Below are 18,506 nucleotides of genomic sequence, written 5' to 3' on the forward strand. Positions count from 1 at the left end.
AATTTTATGCCACAATTGTGTCGCAATTTGTTGCATACTGGGCAAATACCCAAAATCGGCTTTGGTTGCCAGTTCGGTTCCAAGTTTTGAAGTGGTTTTCCACATTAAAAATCAACTACATAAGTTATTCAACGAAGTCACGCACGACTTCGCAATAACTCATCAGAGCCCATACATTCTAATACCATACGGAGACAAATTTCCGTACAGTATTATTCTGAAGTTTTGAACAAAGTGACTTCGGACGAAGCATCTGAAGCTCGCAGTCACGCTGTTTATCGGGTTATGCATACTGCAGGGACACACTGGGGAATCCTCCTGCTCCATTAGCCTGAGAGACTGGGAGAAATAGGTCAGGAAACAGTCACACAAGGTGGAGGCAACTGGGAGGTGTAGAAAAAGCAGGACATTGTGGAAGCCCTAGCTGAAGGAATTTTTCTCACTGTTTTCCACGATTCAGAAAAGAAGCTGGAAGCTTCCACAGGAAGGTGAAGTAAGAAACCAGTTAATTGCTCCACCAGTTCATAGACACGAGCAACAAATCTACATCGCAGACCGCTCCAAGCCTACACAGGGCTTGTTCTAAATGGGCGGGTACACCAGGAAGCTGCGACACGGTCGGCCTCGTCACGTGACCATGATGTCATCAAGCTCCTTGAGCTCTATAGGAACTAGTAGTTACTGATCTAGCAGGCTGGAGGAATCTATGGTGTCAAGAGTGTGAACGGCAGAAACGACGCCGCTTCTTTGGGCATGCTAACCATGAGACACGCCATTTTCCTGCCTCTCAGTGACCCGGCCTGCGTCCTAGTCCTCCTGGTAAGTGGGCGATGCCTTGCCCTGATTTTCAGCACTAGTGTAGTCCCGTCCATTCAGCAGAGCAGTGGCCTGACCGCACACTTTCGAGATATACCCTTCCTTCTGCGGTGCGGGTTTCGGTGGGCTCCTTCTGACTCCCCATAGTGTTGGAAATCACGCAGCCCACCGCACCGCCCGGTCCACCTTCCACCCCACCCTGTTCAGCCAATCACAGCCCGGTTCTCTGGAGTCCTGCGTTGTGTCTGCCTGTGATTGGCTGATAACCCGGAACTCCGTCCCGCACCGGTACTGCGCTCGCTGAGTGTGAGCAGGCGGCGGCTGCCTGGCGTTACACGGTCTAAAGAACCGCCTCCATTCGGATCAGAGCGGCTGAGCTCTTCATTAGTGCAGAGTGCCAGAGATTCAGCTTGTGGCCTCTATAATTAGAAGACAGGCAAAGTTATTTTAGGTGTGGGCCAGGCCCTGTAGCCGAAACCATGAGTGGACGCTAGGGATGAGCGAATCGACTTCGGATGAAACATCCAAAGACGATATTCATAAAACTTTGTTCTAATACTGTACGGAGCAGGATCTCTGTACATTAGAATGTATTGGATCCGATGAGCCGAAGTTAATGCTTCCTGAAGTCGTGTGAGACTTAAAGCAATAACTTCAAAAATTAATTTGTACTGTAAAAAGACGTTTCCCGAACTTGGGTTCGGTTCCCAGGTAGCAATAACTTCGGCTCATTGGAGCCAATACATTCTAATACTGTACGGATTCCCTGCTCTGTACAGTATTAGAACAAAGTTTTAATGCAAATAGACTTCGGCTGTTTCATCCAAAGTCGATTCGCTCATCCCTAGTGGAGACTAAAGCTTTTATTACATACAAGGGATTTTTGAGATGGAAGCGTTCCTTCCTGGCAATCGCCTGCTCGTTTGCGGAGCCGACTGCTGCTATTAGGGCTCTTTCACACGAGCGGATCCCGTGCGTGGTATCCGCTGCGTGAAAGAATGCCAAACCCTGCTCCGGACAGCAGAGACACGGAGCAGTAACATGACTGATAATGCTCTGTGCCTCTCTGTGATCTTTTTACTACAAAATCACGGTGACAACTTTATCTCACTGTAATTTGGTAGTAAAGAGATCACAGAGGCACAGAGCATTATCAGTCATGTTAATGCTCCGTGTCTCTGCTGGCCAGAGCAGGGCTTGGCTGTCTTTCACGCAGCGGATTACCTGCACGGCATCTGCTCGTGTCAAAGAGCCCTTACATGCAGTGATCCCCTCCATAGTATGAGTAGGAGTGAATGCTATGTCATCGCTCATCCCCATACTGATTTGTTGTTTGCTGGCAGCAGATCGTGATTAGACAGCATGATCTGCTGCCAGCAATTGATTTCTAAGCCAGTTTTTTAATTTGTATTGCCCGATGAAGGAGTGTTACACTGCCAGATCATCGCTAGCAAACGTTACCGCAAATGTTCATTAGTGATCGTCTGGCCAACTAACACAGCCTTGGGGCTCATGCACACAATTGTTGCCTGTTTTGTGGTCGTTAAATTGTGGATTCACAAAACATACTGGCGGTGTGTGTTTTACGGAATGTCTGGACCCTAATATAACTGTCCTATCCTTGTCCGTAATGTGGACAAGAATAGGACATGTATATTTTTGTGGATGCCACGGAATGGACGTGCAGATGCAGACCGGTGTCCTGTCTGGATCTTTTGCAGCCCCATAGAAGTAGATGGGTCCTTCTGTACGTGTGTGTGTGTATGTATGTATGTATGTATGTATGTATGTGTATATATATATATATATATATATATATATATATACACATACATAAAAACACGTAGACACACACAGTCATGATTCGAGTCTATGTTGGCTTACTTTGTGTCAGTCATCAAATGATGCATCTGTCACCATGATCAACCCTATTAATCATGGTGAATAAAATTAACTCTCTAATGCTGCAAACGGATGTACTGTTGTAGCATTATAATCCTTTTTTTTTTAAGCAGATGAGGATGAGATCAGCATTATTGGAGCACCAAGGAGCTAGCCTAGCCACTCAGAGCACCACTTCCTCCTCTCCATGCTTGCACTGGTGGTAATGTATTGGTGCATGTGCAGTTGGTTGCAGGAAGCCCCCCTGAGATTTAGGCCTCATGTACACGACCGTAGCCTGTTTTGCCATCTGCATTTTGCAGAACAGAATGTCCGGCCCATAATAGAACTGTCCTATCCTTGTCTGTAATAAGGACAAGAATAGGGCATGTTCTATTTTTTGTGCATCTTTCGCGGCCCCATTGATGTGAATGGGTCAGCATCTGACCCACAAATAAATGCGGATCAGATATGGACTAAAACAGCGGTCGCATGCGCGAGGCCTTACACTGCCCTAGTGCCGTTGACTATGTTGCTGTACAGACAGCATGATCTGCCTCCCAGAAACGTTGATTTAGGTGATCACATCAGCTATACTTTAACCCAATGAACGGGTTGCTCTCTGTGTCAACAGAATTAATGCTGACTGGCCTTTGCAGACTGTTTAGACTGCATTAGGATACCTGCCCCAATGATTCTATAGTCATTTAGTAGTGATTGGAGTTAGGCTCTATTTACCTAAAGGGGTTGGCCACCTTATGGGATTTTTTTGGCAGCCCCTCCCCTCCTGGCCAGATTTGGGGGAAGCACACTTAATGGTGGATTTAGACAGGCGGAATGAGCGGACGATTGTCGGGGAACAAAGCGTTCCTTCCCGACAGTCTGCTGCTCGCTCAGTGAAGGAGACCGCGCATTTACATGTAGCAATCTTCTTCACTGTATTAGAACAGCGATTAACTATTACAATCCTTTCTCCTCATACAGCATCATGGCTTCTGAGCAGCAGATCGCTGTTCAGACCACACAATCTTCTGCTCAGAAGCCATGATCAGTGGTAGGGATTGACCGATATTGTTTTTTTTTTAGAGCCGATAATCGGTGAGCTTTCAGGCCGATAGCCGATAATTTATACCGATATTTTATATATTATAATATATATTATATTAGTTGGTAGTCACTGAGGTGGTGGAAATTTGCATTTGGCACTAGTATATTATAAATGTACGGTAAATTATAAAGCCCTTAGTTGGTAGTCAATTTATAATTTACATTTATAATATACTAGTGCCAAATGCCAATTTCCACCCCCCCCTCTCACTGACTTTATTAACCCCTATCAGACCTCAGATCAGACTTTATTTAACCCTTCAGACCTCAGATGAATATAATCAAAAAACTCCTCACCTCTCCTGCACCGTGGCTCCTCGTCATCACCGGTTCCGGTGTCTCGCTCCCCTGTCTTCTCTGGCCCGCGCTGCACTGTCACCTTACAGCGTGCAGCGTCAGGTCATAGTGCACGTGCACTACGTCCTGACGCTGTACGGGGTCAGGACAGTTCAGCGCGGGCCCCATCAAAAAAGACCAGGGAGGGTGAGTATTGGCAGCGCTTGCATAAGGCACCGGCACCCAATGCATACTAGTGAGCGCTTCCATAAGCGGTCACTAGTATTCGCTTTATACGCATTGTCGGCATATCGGCAAGGTCAGATGCCTATACCGATAATGTGCAAAATCCTTAATATCGGCCGATTTAATATTGGTACTTCCGATAATCGGTCGATCCCTAATCAGTGGTGCCTGCATGAACGCTAGGATCACCTGATGAATGAGCGTTTCGCTGTTGGCGGCACATTTTGACAGCCAGATGATTGGCTGTTCGCAGGAACGGACATTCCCGATAATCTGGACGGTTATTGGTGTGTCTAAATCCACCTTGCTGCTGAGTTCTGACTTTTTAGCACTGTTCACAATAGATGATTGTCAAAACTTATCTACACCCTCCTGACCACTACAGGCCACGGAGCATGCCTATAAAACTCTCCATTAGAGTCGGTGAGGTCCCCTCCTGACCATTGTGTCTGTGGGCCATGTGGCTACTGTAAAGCAAATCTCTAAATGCTTGGGCTGCCCCAATAATGTCGTTTAAGAAATAGAAAATAAAAACCGTTTAGGAAAAAAAGTATTTCTGTCACTATCTGATTTTAACTGGCAGAAAAAATTGTGGCAACACATTCCCTTTAATGTACACTGGAAATGCAGTATGAGATACTCAAAATCTAACCCGAGAACAGCTTTTACTTGGACAGAATATTCTTTTCCTGAAAAAGTAAATAAAGCCAAATTATTCTATCCACCCTCAATGGCAATTACACACCCTAGATTGTCCACAATGCTGACACCTACTAAAACTACTATACCAACAGACATCTGATAAGACTGGTCCACCACACACGCCTTGCATGGTTTAGACCAGAATAAAAAGAACTGTAGTTGAAACACTGAAAACCACGCTAAAATAATTAAAAGCGTACAGTGCCTGTAAAAAGTTATGTTATGCAATCTATTCCTCCGAGAGCAACGAAACACATTTGACTGTGACGCTAGGCAAACACCTTACAGTCATCATGTTTCCTCTCAGATATTTATTTAGGATTTACAATAAGTTACATCCTTGATTAGAAGGATCACCAAGGCCAGAAAAAAGGCAAGCCGTTAGTGACTAATACTGGATTTCCACTGCCGATTGTGCATGGGACTGTTTTTCCCCGATAATTGCCTGCTCGTCTGTGGAAGTAAAAAGGTGCATGCACAATCACCTCTGGGACGAGCGATGGCTACTGCAATTGCTCGTCATTGTACAAATTCATTGTTTCTAGGCAGTAGATCGCTGTTCATAGAACAATCTGCTACTCAGAAATGATGATTTAAAGGGGTTCTCTACCTTTTTCCTACTGATGATGGGATCGGCGGGGATCCAACGCTGGGGACCTGTTTATTGTGCTGCATAAAAGATAATTTCACCAGATGAATGAGCACGATACACAAAAGGTAGTTGATTCTGAAAAGTCATCTGATGTGCAGGTATCTGGTAGACAACCCAAGTGTATATGGCTGAGATATGTGTTCAGCATCCAAAGTCAATTTGCTCATCCCTAATGATAACTATTATTCTAATCCTGCCTGTAATGATAAGCAGTAAAGTGATCTATACAGACCAAGAAGCGCTTATTATTAGGCTTTGTGCCCAGTGTGAATAATGCAGGATTTTAATTTTTTTTTTTATATTGTGACATGAAAAACATGGTTTAAACAATGGGGCATTTCCCTTTAACAAAATGCAAAGTGAAGGAGCAAAAGTGCAAGCACTGCATCCTATTCAGTGTTTAACTGCACACTGTCTAGGTCAGGCATCCTCAAACTGCGGCCCTCCAGCTGTTGTAAAACTACAACTCCCACAATGCCGTGCTGTAGGCTGATACCTGTAGGCATGCTGGGAGTTGTAGTTTTGCAACAGCTGGAGGGCCGCAGTTTGAGGATGCCTGGTCTAGGTGGTGGTGTAGTGTAATAATAACTGCTCGTCCCTTTCAGTTGAATGGGACCAGCAGTTGCAATTGAACCGCACCACCTCTATAATGTAGATGGCGTGCAGGTAAACACTGAAGAGGATGTATGTTATATATCTGGACTTCTCCAAAGCATTTGACACTGTGCCACATAAAAGGTTAGTATATAACATGAGAATGCTTGGGCTGGGAGAAAACGTCTGTATGTGGGTAAGTAACTGGCTCAGTGATTAACACTACATACTCAGGTTGGATCACATACCATTAAGAATATCTCTGGTATGATGGCAGCCCCCCATAATCGTGTTCAAAAAAAAGTTGGGGCACCATGTAAATAAAATCAGAATGCAATGGTTTTCAAATTTTAGACCCATATTTTGTTTACAGTACATTATAGAACACATATCCGATATTGACTGTGAAATATTTTACCATTTTATGAATAAAAGTAACCTCTTTAGAACTTGATGGCATCAACACATTGCAAAAAAGGCCATGTCTACCATTGTGTAGCCTTCCCTCTTCAGTCTGGAACTTTTCTGGAATTGGGGTTGTAAAAACAGATTAGAAAAAAAGGATATGTGTCGCTCTCTTGCTGTAACTTGCAGAAAAAAAAAATTGGTTTAAATTTCTCCTCCCTTCAGTATTTTCCTGTCCCTATTGAGGTCTTTAGAGAGGTTCAGGCTTAAGCCTGAAGGAAGCAAGAAGACGGAAGGGAGTTTATGTAGAAGAAATTGGTAAAGGCTCCCTAGCCTCGTCACTATTGCTCATCATGAATAAGCCTTCCTAAATTCACTCTGTAGCATGTTTACTGTGAACAGAGGTGCTAAAGACTGTAAAGCTGTTCCTCCAGTTAAGCAGTAGAGGAGCTAACCTGTTTAGCAGCATTCCCCCCCTTTGGTGGTGGTAGGAAGCATTTTGCTGAGAGGCTTGGATGCTGGGATGATTCATGCTACCTTCTGAGTGATGTGTTTCCGGAGCAGGCCAGCGCTCAACAGTGACGGGATTCATGTGGTCCCATGTAGAATGCCAAGTTGGGAGTGAGCGTTGCCCATTTCTCCTGAGCCGGCTATCAATTACAGAGCATAGAGGCGGGGTTAGGGCAGGGGAGGTACAGCCAGAGGTGAGGGAAGGGATACCTCCTTGACTTGTTGCGTGACTGTTGGAGCATGAAATGTGAACTTTATAAGACGATTTTTTCAAGAATAAACATCGCAGGAAAGCGGCACTAACATGTATAAGAACACACTGAAGATGATCTATAAGGCACTGTTACTAGTTTATAAAGTGAAAATGAGGTGAAAGGTTCGCTTTAAGAGTATTGCAATCCTAAGTAGAATTCCATGAAGAAGGCAGGGAGCTACTTAGCTTTGCCGGCTTCCTCTACTTTCCTCCTGAATCTTCATATGGATCTTTCTTCCTATCATCAGGGCTAAGTAACCCTGACCTCTGCAGCTTCTGTCCTGTACAGGGACAGAAAACCGGTGGAGGATGGGAAGGGCTTTTTAAACCTCTCTGCATGTGCTTTTCCTGTCCAAACAGTGCGGGCAAAATCTCAAGTGTGCTGTTGTGGAGACGACTGGGGAATGGTTATGCACGTGGGAAGGGAAAATACAAGTCAGCTGTACATACTAAATGGTAAAACACTGGGTAACACTGACATGGAAAACTAAGCTGCAAAAACCAGTGTCAGGCAGCTGCTGCCAAGGCCAATAATATAATGGGTTGCATCAAAAGGGGCATAAATGCCCATGATGAGAATATAGTCCTGCCACTTTATAAAGCACTAGTCAGACCACATATGGAGTACTATGAACAGTTCTGGGCTCCTGTGAACAAGGCAGACATAGCAGAGCTGGAGAAGGTCCAGAGGAGGGCAAGTACAGTACCCTGAAGATTATCAAAATTAGGGTTATTTAGTTTAGAAAAAATTGAGGGGAGATCTAATAACATCTCCCATGATCTATGTATACCCAGGACAGTTACTGTGACAAGGAAACATCTTCTACATCTAGAGAAAAGAAGGTTTAAGAGGAGGGCAACTAAAGTAATAACTGGAATGGGTGAACTACAGTACCCAGAAAGATTATTAAAATCAGTTATTCTGATTTTAGCCTGATTTCTTTTAAAACGCAGACAGTTTGCTTCTACCTCATTTTCCTCTTGATTAACTTTGAAGGATAACAGGCTGAACTGGTTGGATGTATGTCTTTTTTTTAAGGTTTTCAACCTTACAACACTTATTCCGCAGCACTTTACAGACATTAAAGTGCCAAAATGGGGCTCAGAATCTAAGTTCCCTATCGGTATGTCTTTGGAGTGTGGGAGGAAACCGGAGTACTCAAAGGAAAGCCACGCAAACACACACAAACTCCATGCAGATGTTGAACCTATGCGTATCTACTGTATATCTGTAAAGCAGAAACCCCAGTACTGAAAACGAGGGTATGTGCATGGAGAGGCAGCTAAAATAAGGCATGTTTACATGTGACAGATACGGTACGTTGCGGAAAATCTGCAGCATGCCTTCACATTTAGCATATTTTGTTTTGGAGAACTTTCTGCGACCGAAAATCGGTTCCACTCACCTGAATGGAGTTTGCAGAAATTCATGTGCTTGCTGTCAAAACAACCTCATTCAGATGCATGGAACTGATTTTCAGTCATAGAAATTTTCTGCAACAAAATCTATATAAGGGACCCTAGGCACACGTGACTGAAAAGAATCGTAATTGACCATGCCAATTTGTGCTGCAGATTTCACCCTTGGCAACAGAGAGGGTGAAATCCACAGCCATTTCAGTGACAAGGACCACAGCAAAGGACTCAAAATAATTTTCTGCTGTATTTTCAGTCACATGTGGGCATAGCCTAAATCTGCAGCATATCTGTCTATACCAATTATCCACTGCAGATGTCAGCCTTTCTAACACTTTACTCTGGATAGGTCATCAGTATCTGATCGGTGGGGGTTCAACACCTGGGACCCGCTTCTCTCAGCTTTCCATAGGCCGTGTGATGTCACCTTCATTGGTCACATGGCCTCGGCGAGGCTCAGCCGCATTGACGTAAATGAGGCTAAGCTGCGATACCAAGCACAGCCGCTATACAATATGCGGCGCTCTGCTGGTGAACTGAGAGAAGGCCACGATGCTACTGCTAACTCTGGTGACCTCTCAAACAGCTGATCGGCGGGGATCCGACCCCAGATACTGATGACCTCTCCATTGAATAGGTCATCACTAGTACAGTCTTAGGAAACTTTTTTAATTGTGCAGCAAATCTGTGAAAAATCGTCATGTAGCACATGCAGATTTACTGTGGATACCTTGTGCATTTCTCGGCGGAAATTTTGCCTTGTGTGGCCATAACTTAAATGTTTGCAATGTCTGATTAGGTCAATTATTGTATCTATGCACAATTATATATGTAACAAATTATGACTTGCTTGTAATATTCAAGCCAGGAGGCTGAAACGGTAATCCTTATCAATGCATTTCCTCTGGTGTTATTTTAATTAAAAACCAGATTGGTATGTAGAAAATGCCTACAGTACCCTGGTGATGAAAGCGATTTGTGAATCCCATAAGGTTAAAGCCTTGGGTGAAGGAGATAATGTCAATCTGGATTATAGACATTTCAAATATGATTTTCAGGCTATTTCTTAATTGACAACTTAGGTGTAGCATGCTGTTAACTAAAGTGTGTGCCTAGGACATGAGTTACCATGAGCCGGGATGACTTTTCCAAAGTATTAAGAATTCAGCATTATCTGGAAAGTTTAAATGGAAGTGAAATAACAGTAACTCTTTTGCAAGTTTATATTTATAAAAATTGTCAAATTGCACATACCAGCAGTCCTCTAAGGCAATGGTGAAAAAAAAAAAATGGCCATGAAAAACGGACACACTGTTTTTCAAGGCCATTTTTGCATCTATTTTCTAACTGCCCGCTTTTAATCGCCATTTTGCACATGTTTTTTATGGCCGTTAAAAATGGATGATTTTTAAAAAAAATAAAATACCAACCCCTGCAGTATACATAATGTCTGCCAGAAGTAGTAATATCCCCAATGGTAATAACGGTAATTACTTTTTTTTTTAAATTTTTTTTAACAAGAATAAAATCGAAGCAGAATGCTCTGAGCAGTGCTTCTGCTCTTTGAAATTTTTTTCAAATTTTTTTTGTTTTTAAATTTAATAAGTGTTTGATGGTAATTACCTATGTTGTATTTTTTTTTTTATATTTTTTACAGGCAGCATGGGCTTACACTCCAGCAAAAAGTGACATCTTAAATTTAGAAAGTGGCAATATAGATGATACTTTAGGTAAGTGATTGTTGTCTCTTGTGTAAAGTATGCCGTCTGTACAGCATCTCTGATAGACCAGACACTTTTCAAACTTTTGACTTTTGCAAATGAAACCTACCCCATACCTATAGAAAGTAGACATCTATTATATTGTCAGAATCCCTGCATGCAATTTTGCGACAAACAGCAATAAAAAAAAAAAAAAAAAAAAAATGCATTACTACAGTTCAGTAACTGGTTAAGACTTGGCCATTTTCATTGAAGACATATTCGATTTTTTTGTTTTGTTATTCCCATTAATTTTATTTTTATAAGGAGGAAAATGTTAAAAATAAAAGGGAACGTCTATTTCCCTTTTTTTCTATATTTCTAAGGCTACTTTCACACTAGCGTTCGGGGCTCCGCTTGTGAGCTCAGTTTGAAGGCTCTCACAAGCGGCCCCGAACGGATCCGTCCAGCCCTAATGCATCTGAGTGGATGCGGATCCGCTCAGAATGCATCAGTTTGGCACCGTTTGTCCTCCGCTCCGCTCAGCAGGCGGACCCCTGAACGCAGCTTGCAGCGTTCGGGTGTCCGCCTGGCCGTGCGGAGGCAAACGGATCCGTCCAGACTTATAATGTAAGTCAATGGGGACGGATCCGTTTAAATTTGATACTATATGGCTCAATTTTCAAACGGATCCGTCTCCGATTGACTTTCAATGTAAAGTCAAAACGGATCCGTTTGCATTATCATGAACAAAAAAAAAAAAAAAATATTTTTTTTTTTTCTGTTCATGGTAATGCAAACGGATCCGTTCTGAACGGATCTAAGCGTTTGCATTATAGGTGCGGATCCGTCTGTGCAGATACCAGACGGATCCGCACCTAACGCAGGTGTGAAAGCCTTAAATGGCAATTTTATTTTTTTTGTTTTCTTTTTATTTTGTTTATATTTCCCCAATTACATATAAAATACACATAATTGGTATCGCAGCACCCAAAAATGCCCAGAGTTTTATAATACTAAATTATTTATCTCATACAGTGAAATGCATAATGGGGGGGGGGGGGAAGTATTAAAAAGTGAGCAAAAATTCATGCATTCCCCAAAATGGTATGGTAAAAACTACATTGCTCCTCAAAAAACAGAGCCCTTACACAGCTCCATAGAGGGAAATATAAAAAAAAAAGTTAGGGGTGTCAGAATATGGTGATGCAAAGAAATATATATTTTCCAGAGTTTTTATGTTTTTTAAGTATTAAAACAAGTATATGTATTTGGTATCAGGTAAGGCTACTTTCACACTTGCGTTCGGGGTTCCGCTTGTGAGTTCCGTTTGAAGGCTCTCACAAGCGGCCCCGAACGGATCCGTACAGCCCCAATGCATTCTGAGTGGATGCGGATCCGCTCAGAATGCATCAGTTTGGCACCGTTTGGCCTCCGTTCCGCTCAGCAGGCGGACACCCGAACGCAGCTTGCAGCGTTTTCGTGTCCGCCTGGCCGTGCAGAGCCAAACGGATCCGTCCAGACTTACAATGCAAGTCAATGGGGACGGATCCGTTTGACGTTGACACAATATGGTGCAATTGCAAACGGATCCGTCCCCCATTGACTTTCAATGTAAAGTCAGGAGTCCCTATTAACCACCTCAGCTCCTATAGCTTAAACACCCTTAATGACCAGGCCACTTTTTACACTTCTGACCTACAGTACTTTCACCGTTTATTGCTCGGTCATGCAACTTACCACCCAAATGAATTTTACCTCCTTTCCTTCTCACTAATAGAGCTTTCATTTGGTGGTATTTCATTGCTGCTGACATTTTTACTTTTTTTGTTATTAATCGAAATTTAACGATTTTTTTTGCAAAAAATAAAGACATTTTTCACTTTCAGGTGTAAAATTTTGCAAAAAAAAACGACATCTATATATAAATTTTTCTCTAAATTTATTGTTCTACATGTCTTTGATAAAAAAAAAATGTTTGGGTAAAAAAAAAATGGTTTGTGTAAAAGTTTATAGCGTTTACAAACTATGGTACAAAAATGTGAATTTCCGCTTTTTGAAGCAGCTCTGACTTTCTGAGCACCTGTCATGTTTCCTGAGGTTCTACAATGCCCAGACAGTACAAACACCCCACAAATGACCCCATTTCGGAAAGTAGACACCCTAAGTGATGGGCATAGTGAGTTCATAGAACTTTTTATTTTTTGTCACAAGTTGGTGGAAAATGATGATTTTTATTTTTTTTTTCTTACAAAGTCTCATATTCCACTAACTTGTGAAAAAAAATAAAAACTTCTATGAACTCACTATGCCCATCAGCGAATACCTTGGGGTGTCTTCTTTCCAAAATGGGGTCACTTGTGGGGTAGTTATACTGCCCTGGCATTCTAGGGGCCCAAATGTTTGGTAAGTAGTTTGAAATCAAAATGTGTAAAAAAAAAAATGGCCGGTGAAATCCGAAAGGTGCTCTTTGGAATGTGGGCCCCTTTGCCCACCTAGGCTGCAAAAAAGTGTACACATGTGGTATCTCCGTACTCAGGAGAAGTTGGGCAATGTGTTTTGGGGTGTCATTTTACATATACCCATGCTGGGTGAGATAAATCTCTTGGTCAAATGCCAACTTTGTATAAAAAAATGGGAAAAGTTGTCTTTTGCCAAGATATTTCTCTCACCCAGCATGGGTATATGTAAAATGACACCCCAAAACACATTGCCCAACTTCTCCTGAGTACGGAGATACCACATGTGTGACACTTTTTTGCAGCCTAGGTGGGCAAAGGGGCCCACATTCCAAAGAGCACCTTTCGGATTTCACCGGCCATTTTTTACACATTTTGATTTCAAACTACTTGCCACACATTTGGGCCCCTAGAATGCCAGGGCAGTATAAATACCCCACATGTGACCCAATTTTGGAAAGAAGACACCCCAAGGTATTCAATGAGGGGCATGGCGAGTTCATATAAAAAAAAATTTTTGGGCACAAGTTAGCGGAAATTGATTTTTTGGTTTTTTTTTCTCACAAAGTCTCCCTTTCCGCTAACTTGAGACAAAAATTTCAATCTTTCATGGACTCAATATGCCCCTCAGCGAATACCTTGGGGTGTCTTCTTTCCAAAATGGTGTTATTTGTGGGGTGTTTGTACTGCCCTGGCATTTGAGGGTCTCCGCAATCATTACATGTACGGCCAGCATTAGGAGTTTCTGCTATTCTCCTTATATTGAGCATACGGGTAATGAGATTTTTTTTTTTTCCGTTCAGCCTCTGGGCTGGAAGAAAAAAAATGAACGGCACAGATTTCTTCATTCGCATCGATCAATGTGGATGAAAAAATCTCTGCCAAAAAAAGAAAAAGGAGGGGAAAGGCGTCTGCCAGGACATAGGAGCTCCGCCCAACATCCATACCCACTTAGCTCGTATGCCCTGGCAAACCAGATTTATCCATTCACATCAATCGATGTGGATGAATAAATCATTGCCGGGATTTTTTTGTTTTTTTTTATATATATACAAAGTGTTTGCCAAAGCATATGAACACCGCCGCCTCCTCAGCTCATATGCCTCGGCAAACGTATCTTTTACTGCAGAGGAGAAATCTCGTCTTGCAGCGCCGCATACACCGACTTGTGTGTAATCTGACAGCAGCGCAATGCTTCTGTCAGAATGCACATCAGTGCTGCAGCTAGTTGATCGGTTGGTTCACCTGGAAGGTAAAAAAAACAAAACAAAAAAGAAAAAACCAGGCCGCAACGCAATAAATTTTATTAACTTTATAATAACTTTTGAACAGAACATATAAACTTTTTTTTAAACTTTTTTAACTGGAAGTTAACTTTTTTGCTTACTGGTGTTTTTTTTTTTTTTTTCTTTTTACCTTTTATAGGACAAACCTCTCCTTCCCCATGGGACAATGTGCAAAGCGCAAATCGCCCAAAGATGTGGCGAAGTACATTATGCACTTTATCCCAGGTGAAAGGAGAGGCCCTAATAGACCTGTGTGCCTGTCCTGTGAGATGCAATCCCTATGCTAAGTGTACCTGTGTCTGGTACTTCCGGAAACACTCTCCAAAGCATAGGGCAGGGTGGTTAGGACAGTCAGGACAGAAATAGCGGGTGTCACGCCTTATTCCACTCCTGCTACAGACACAACATCTTTTTCGGGGTGACGGTTGGGTTGAGGTACCAGGAACGACACTGGGGAATTGTCGCTCGTGTAGACGGCTAACTACACTGGTGGTTGGGGCCACGGAAACTTCTGGATACAGGAGGTTCTCGATCGTGTTCTCCCAGCCTTAGAGAGAACAAAACTATTGTACATCGCCAATTGAATTAAATATACAGACACCTTCTTATACCAGCGTCTGGTGCGTCGGGAAACTAAATACGGAGACAACATCTGGTCATTTAAGTCCACCCCTCCCATGAGCAAATTATAGTCGTGGACACAGAGGGGCTTTTCAATGACACGGGTTGCTCGCTCAATTTGTATGGTCGTGTCTGCGTGAATGGAGGAGAGCATGTAAAAGTCACGCTTGTCTCTCCATTTCACCGCGAGCAGTTCTTCGTTACAAAAGGCAGCCCTCTCCCCCCTTGCAAGACGGGTGGTAACGAGCCGTTGGGGGAAGCCCACGCGACTAGTTCTCGTGGTGCCACAGCAGCCAATCTGTTCTATGAACAAATGCCTGAAGAGGGCCACACTTGTGTAGAACTTGTCCACATAAAGATGGTACCCCTTGCCAAATAAGGGTGACACCAAGTCCCAGGCTGTCTTCCCACTGCTCCCCAGGTAGTCAGGGCAACCGACCGGCTCCAGGGTCTGATCTTTTCCCTCATAGATCCGAAATTTGTGGGTATAGCCTGTGGCCCTTTCACAGAGCTTATACAATTTGACCCCATACCGGGCGCGCTTGCTTGGGATGTATTGTTTGAAGCCAAGGCGCCCGGTAAAATGTATTAGGGACTCGTCTACGCAGATGTTTTGCTCTAGGGTATACAAATCTGCAAATTTCTGGTTGAAGTGGTCTATGAGGGGCTGAATTTTGTGGAGCCGGTCAAAAGCTGGGTGGCCTCTGGGACGGGAGGTGGTGTTGTCGCTAAAGTGCAGGAAACGCAGTATGGCCTCAAATCGTGCCCTGGACATAGCAGCAGAGAACATGGGCATGTGATGAATCGGGTTCATGGACCAATTTGACCGCAATTCATGCTTTTTGGTTAGACCCATGTTGAGGAGAAGGCCCCGAAAAATTTTAATTTTGGAAACTTTGACTGGTTTCCACCGGAAAGGCTGGGCATAAAAGCTTCCCGGGTTGGCGGATATAAATTGAGTGGCATACCGATTTGTTTCTGCCACGACTAAGTCCAAGAGCTCCGCAGTCAAGAACAGCTCAAAAAATCCCAAGGCCGAACCGATTTGAGCCGTCTCAACCCGAACTCCAGACTGGGCGGTGAAAGGGGGAACTAATGGTGCGGCTGAAGTTGGTGACTGCCAATCAGGATTTGCCAGCACCTCAGGGACTCTAGGGGCTCTACGGGCCTGTCTGTGCGGTGGCTGCGACGGGGTAACTACTGCACGTGCCACCGTACCAGCTTCAACTGCCCTTCTGGTGCTCGCCACTTCACCATGTTGTATGGCAGTGCTGGTACTAGGTCCAGGGAGGGCTGCGCTGCTGGTGTATGCTTCACCACGTGATCCGACAGCGCCAGCCCCACTCTGCTGCTCTTGAAGCGGATCCTGCGCAACCTGTGGTCTAGCGACACGGGGCCGGGTACGCCTGGTTCTATCAGGGACCTCCACCTCCTCGTCCGAACTTTGGGTCAGACTGCCACTGCTTTCTACAGGTTCATATTCTGACCCGCTAGATTCGTCAGATGAGGGTTCCCATTCCTCATCAGACTTGGTCAGAATCCTGTAGGCCTCTTCAGAAGAATACCCCCTGTTTGACATTTGGACTACTAAATTTAGGGGTATTCCCTGAGACTACCGAAGAAAAAAGCAAGCCTGTCTTACAAAGGGGAGGCTAGCGAAGTACCGGAGGCCGCTGCGGTTGATAAAAAATATCAAAACTGATTTTTTTTATCGCCGCAGCGCTTGGAAAGTGATTGTGCAGTGATCAAAAAAATATATATTTTTTGTCACTGCGGCGGGGCGGGTGTGGGTGAACGCACGTGTGGGCGACCGATCAGGCCTGATCGGGCAAACACTGTGTTTTGGGTGGAGGGCGAGCTAAGGTGACACTAATACAATTATAGATCTGACTGATCAGTTTTGATCACTTACAGATACTATAAATGTACAAATGCTGATTAGCGATACGCTAATCAGCGAATCAGTGAGTGCGGTGGGCTGGGCGCTAACTGACGCTAAACTACCTAACCAAGGGGCCTAAACTATCCTAAAACCTAACAGTCAATACCAGTGAAAAAAAAAAGTGACAGTTTACACGGCCCCCCCTCCCTCCCTCCCCTGTATTTAACTTTTGCCGGCCCGCGATGCGCAATCCGATGGTATATTTTAACTTGAAGCGTCCCCATCACCATGGGAACGCCTCTGTTAGAATATACCATCGGATTTGAGTTAGATCGTGAAACTCAGATCCGACAGTATATTCTAACACAGAGGCGTTCCCATAGTGATGGGGACGCTTCAAGTTAGAATATACTAAGAACTGTGTACATGACTGCCCCCTGCTGCCTGGCAGCACCTGATCTCTTACAGGGGGCTGTGATCCGCACAATTAACCCCTCAGGTGCCGCAGAAGCATTATACTTACCTGCGAGCTGCGATGTCTGTGACCAGCCGGGCGCCTCACCTACTGGTAAGTGAAAGGTCTGTGCAATAAGCAATGCGCCGCACAGACCTTTCACTTACTAGTAGGAGGAGCGCCTGGCCGGTCACAGACATCGCAGGTAAGTATAATGCTTCTAAAATTGCTAAGTAACCATGGCAGCCAGGACTGCAATAGCGTCTTGCTGCCATGGTAACCGATCGGAGCCCCAGCGAATAAACTGGGACTCCGATCGGAACTCTCCGCTGCCACCAATGATGGGGGGTCGGTCATTTTAATTAGGGGGGCGGGGGGGAGAGGGGAGGCCGCACTGGCCACCAATAAATAATACTTGGGAGGGAGGGGGGGCCACACTGGCCACCAATTAGTTAAATACAAGGGAGGGAGGGGGTCTGCCCCCTCCTGCCTGGCAGCACCTGATCTCTTACAGGGGGATATGATACGCACAATTAACCCTTCAGGTGCGGCACCTGAGGGGTTAATTGTGCGGATCACAGCCCCCTGTAAGAGATCGGGTGCTGCCAGGCAGCAGGGGGCAGTCATGTACACAGTTCTTTTAGTATATTCTAACTTGAAGCGTCCCCATCACCATGGGAATGCCTCTATGTTAGAATATACTGTCGGATCTGAGTTTTCACGAAGTAAAAAATCAGATCTGAAAAAAACTGTTATGCAGACGGATCCGTTCTGAACGGATGCAAGCGTTTGCATAATAGGAGCGGATCCGTGTCTGCAGACACCAGACGGATCCGCTCCGAACGCAAGTGTGGAAGTAGCCTAAGCTGTGTTATCTACCTTCAGTTTAAAAAGGTCCTGTCCAATCTGCAGGCAGCATGTTATAGTGCATGAGAAGCTGAGCAGATTAATAGCTTTGTGGGTAAAGATTCAGTACAACCAATAATTTTTACATTTATATCTCTGCTTTTTCTGATTTCATTGTTCACCAGGAGGTGTTATCTGTGACTGACAACTTCCTCTGTATAAGGCCCCTTTCACACGGGCGAGTATTCCACACTGAATCCTGACCCATTCATTTCAATGGGGTTGTGTACATGAGCATTGTTTTTCACGCAGCACTTGTGCGTTGTGTAAAAATCGCAGCAGGTTCTATATTCTGCGTTTTTCACGCAACACAGGCCCCATAGAAATGAATGGGGCTGCG

General features: G+C 44.1%; 1 protein-coding gene across 1 annotated transcript in view; it reads left to right on the plus strand.

Moving 5' to 3' along the window:
- Window positions 1–623: 623 nt before the first annotated feature.
- Window positions 624–18,506, plus strand: part of ERP44 (endoplasmic reticulum protein 44) — a 62,600-nt gene continuing 44,717 nt past the window's right edge. Inside the window, exons 1-2 of the mRNA XM_040432279.1 lie at window positions 624–819; window positions 10,516–10,588. Coding sequence (XP_040288213.1) covers window positions 754–819; window positions 10,516–10,588 — 139 coding nt within the window. The 5' untranslated portion in view covers window positions 624–753. The remainder of the gene's footprint in view (window positions 820–10,515; window positions 10,589–18,506) is intronic.

Source organism: Bufo bufo, chromosome 5 (genome assembly GCF_905171765.1).
Source record: "Bufo bufo chromosome 5, aBufBuf1.1, whole genome shotgun sequence".
NCBI classification, from domain to species: Eukaryota; Metazoa; Chordata; class Amphibia; order Anura; family Bufonidae; genus Bufo; species Bufo bufo.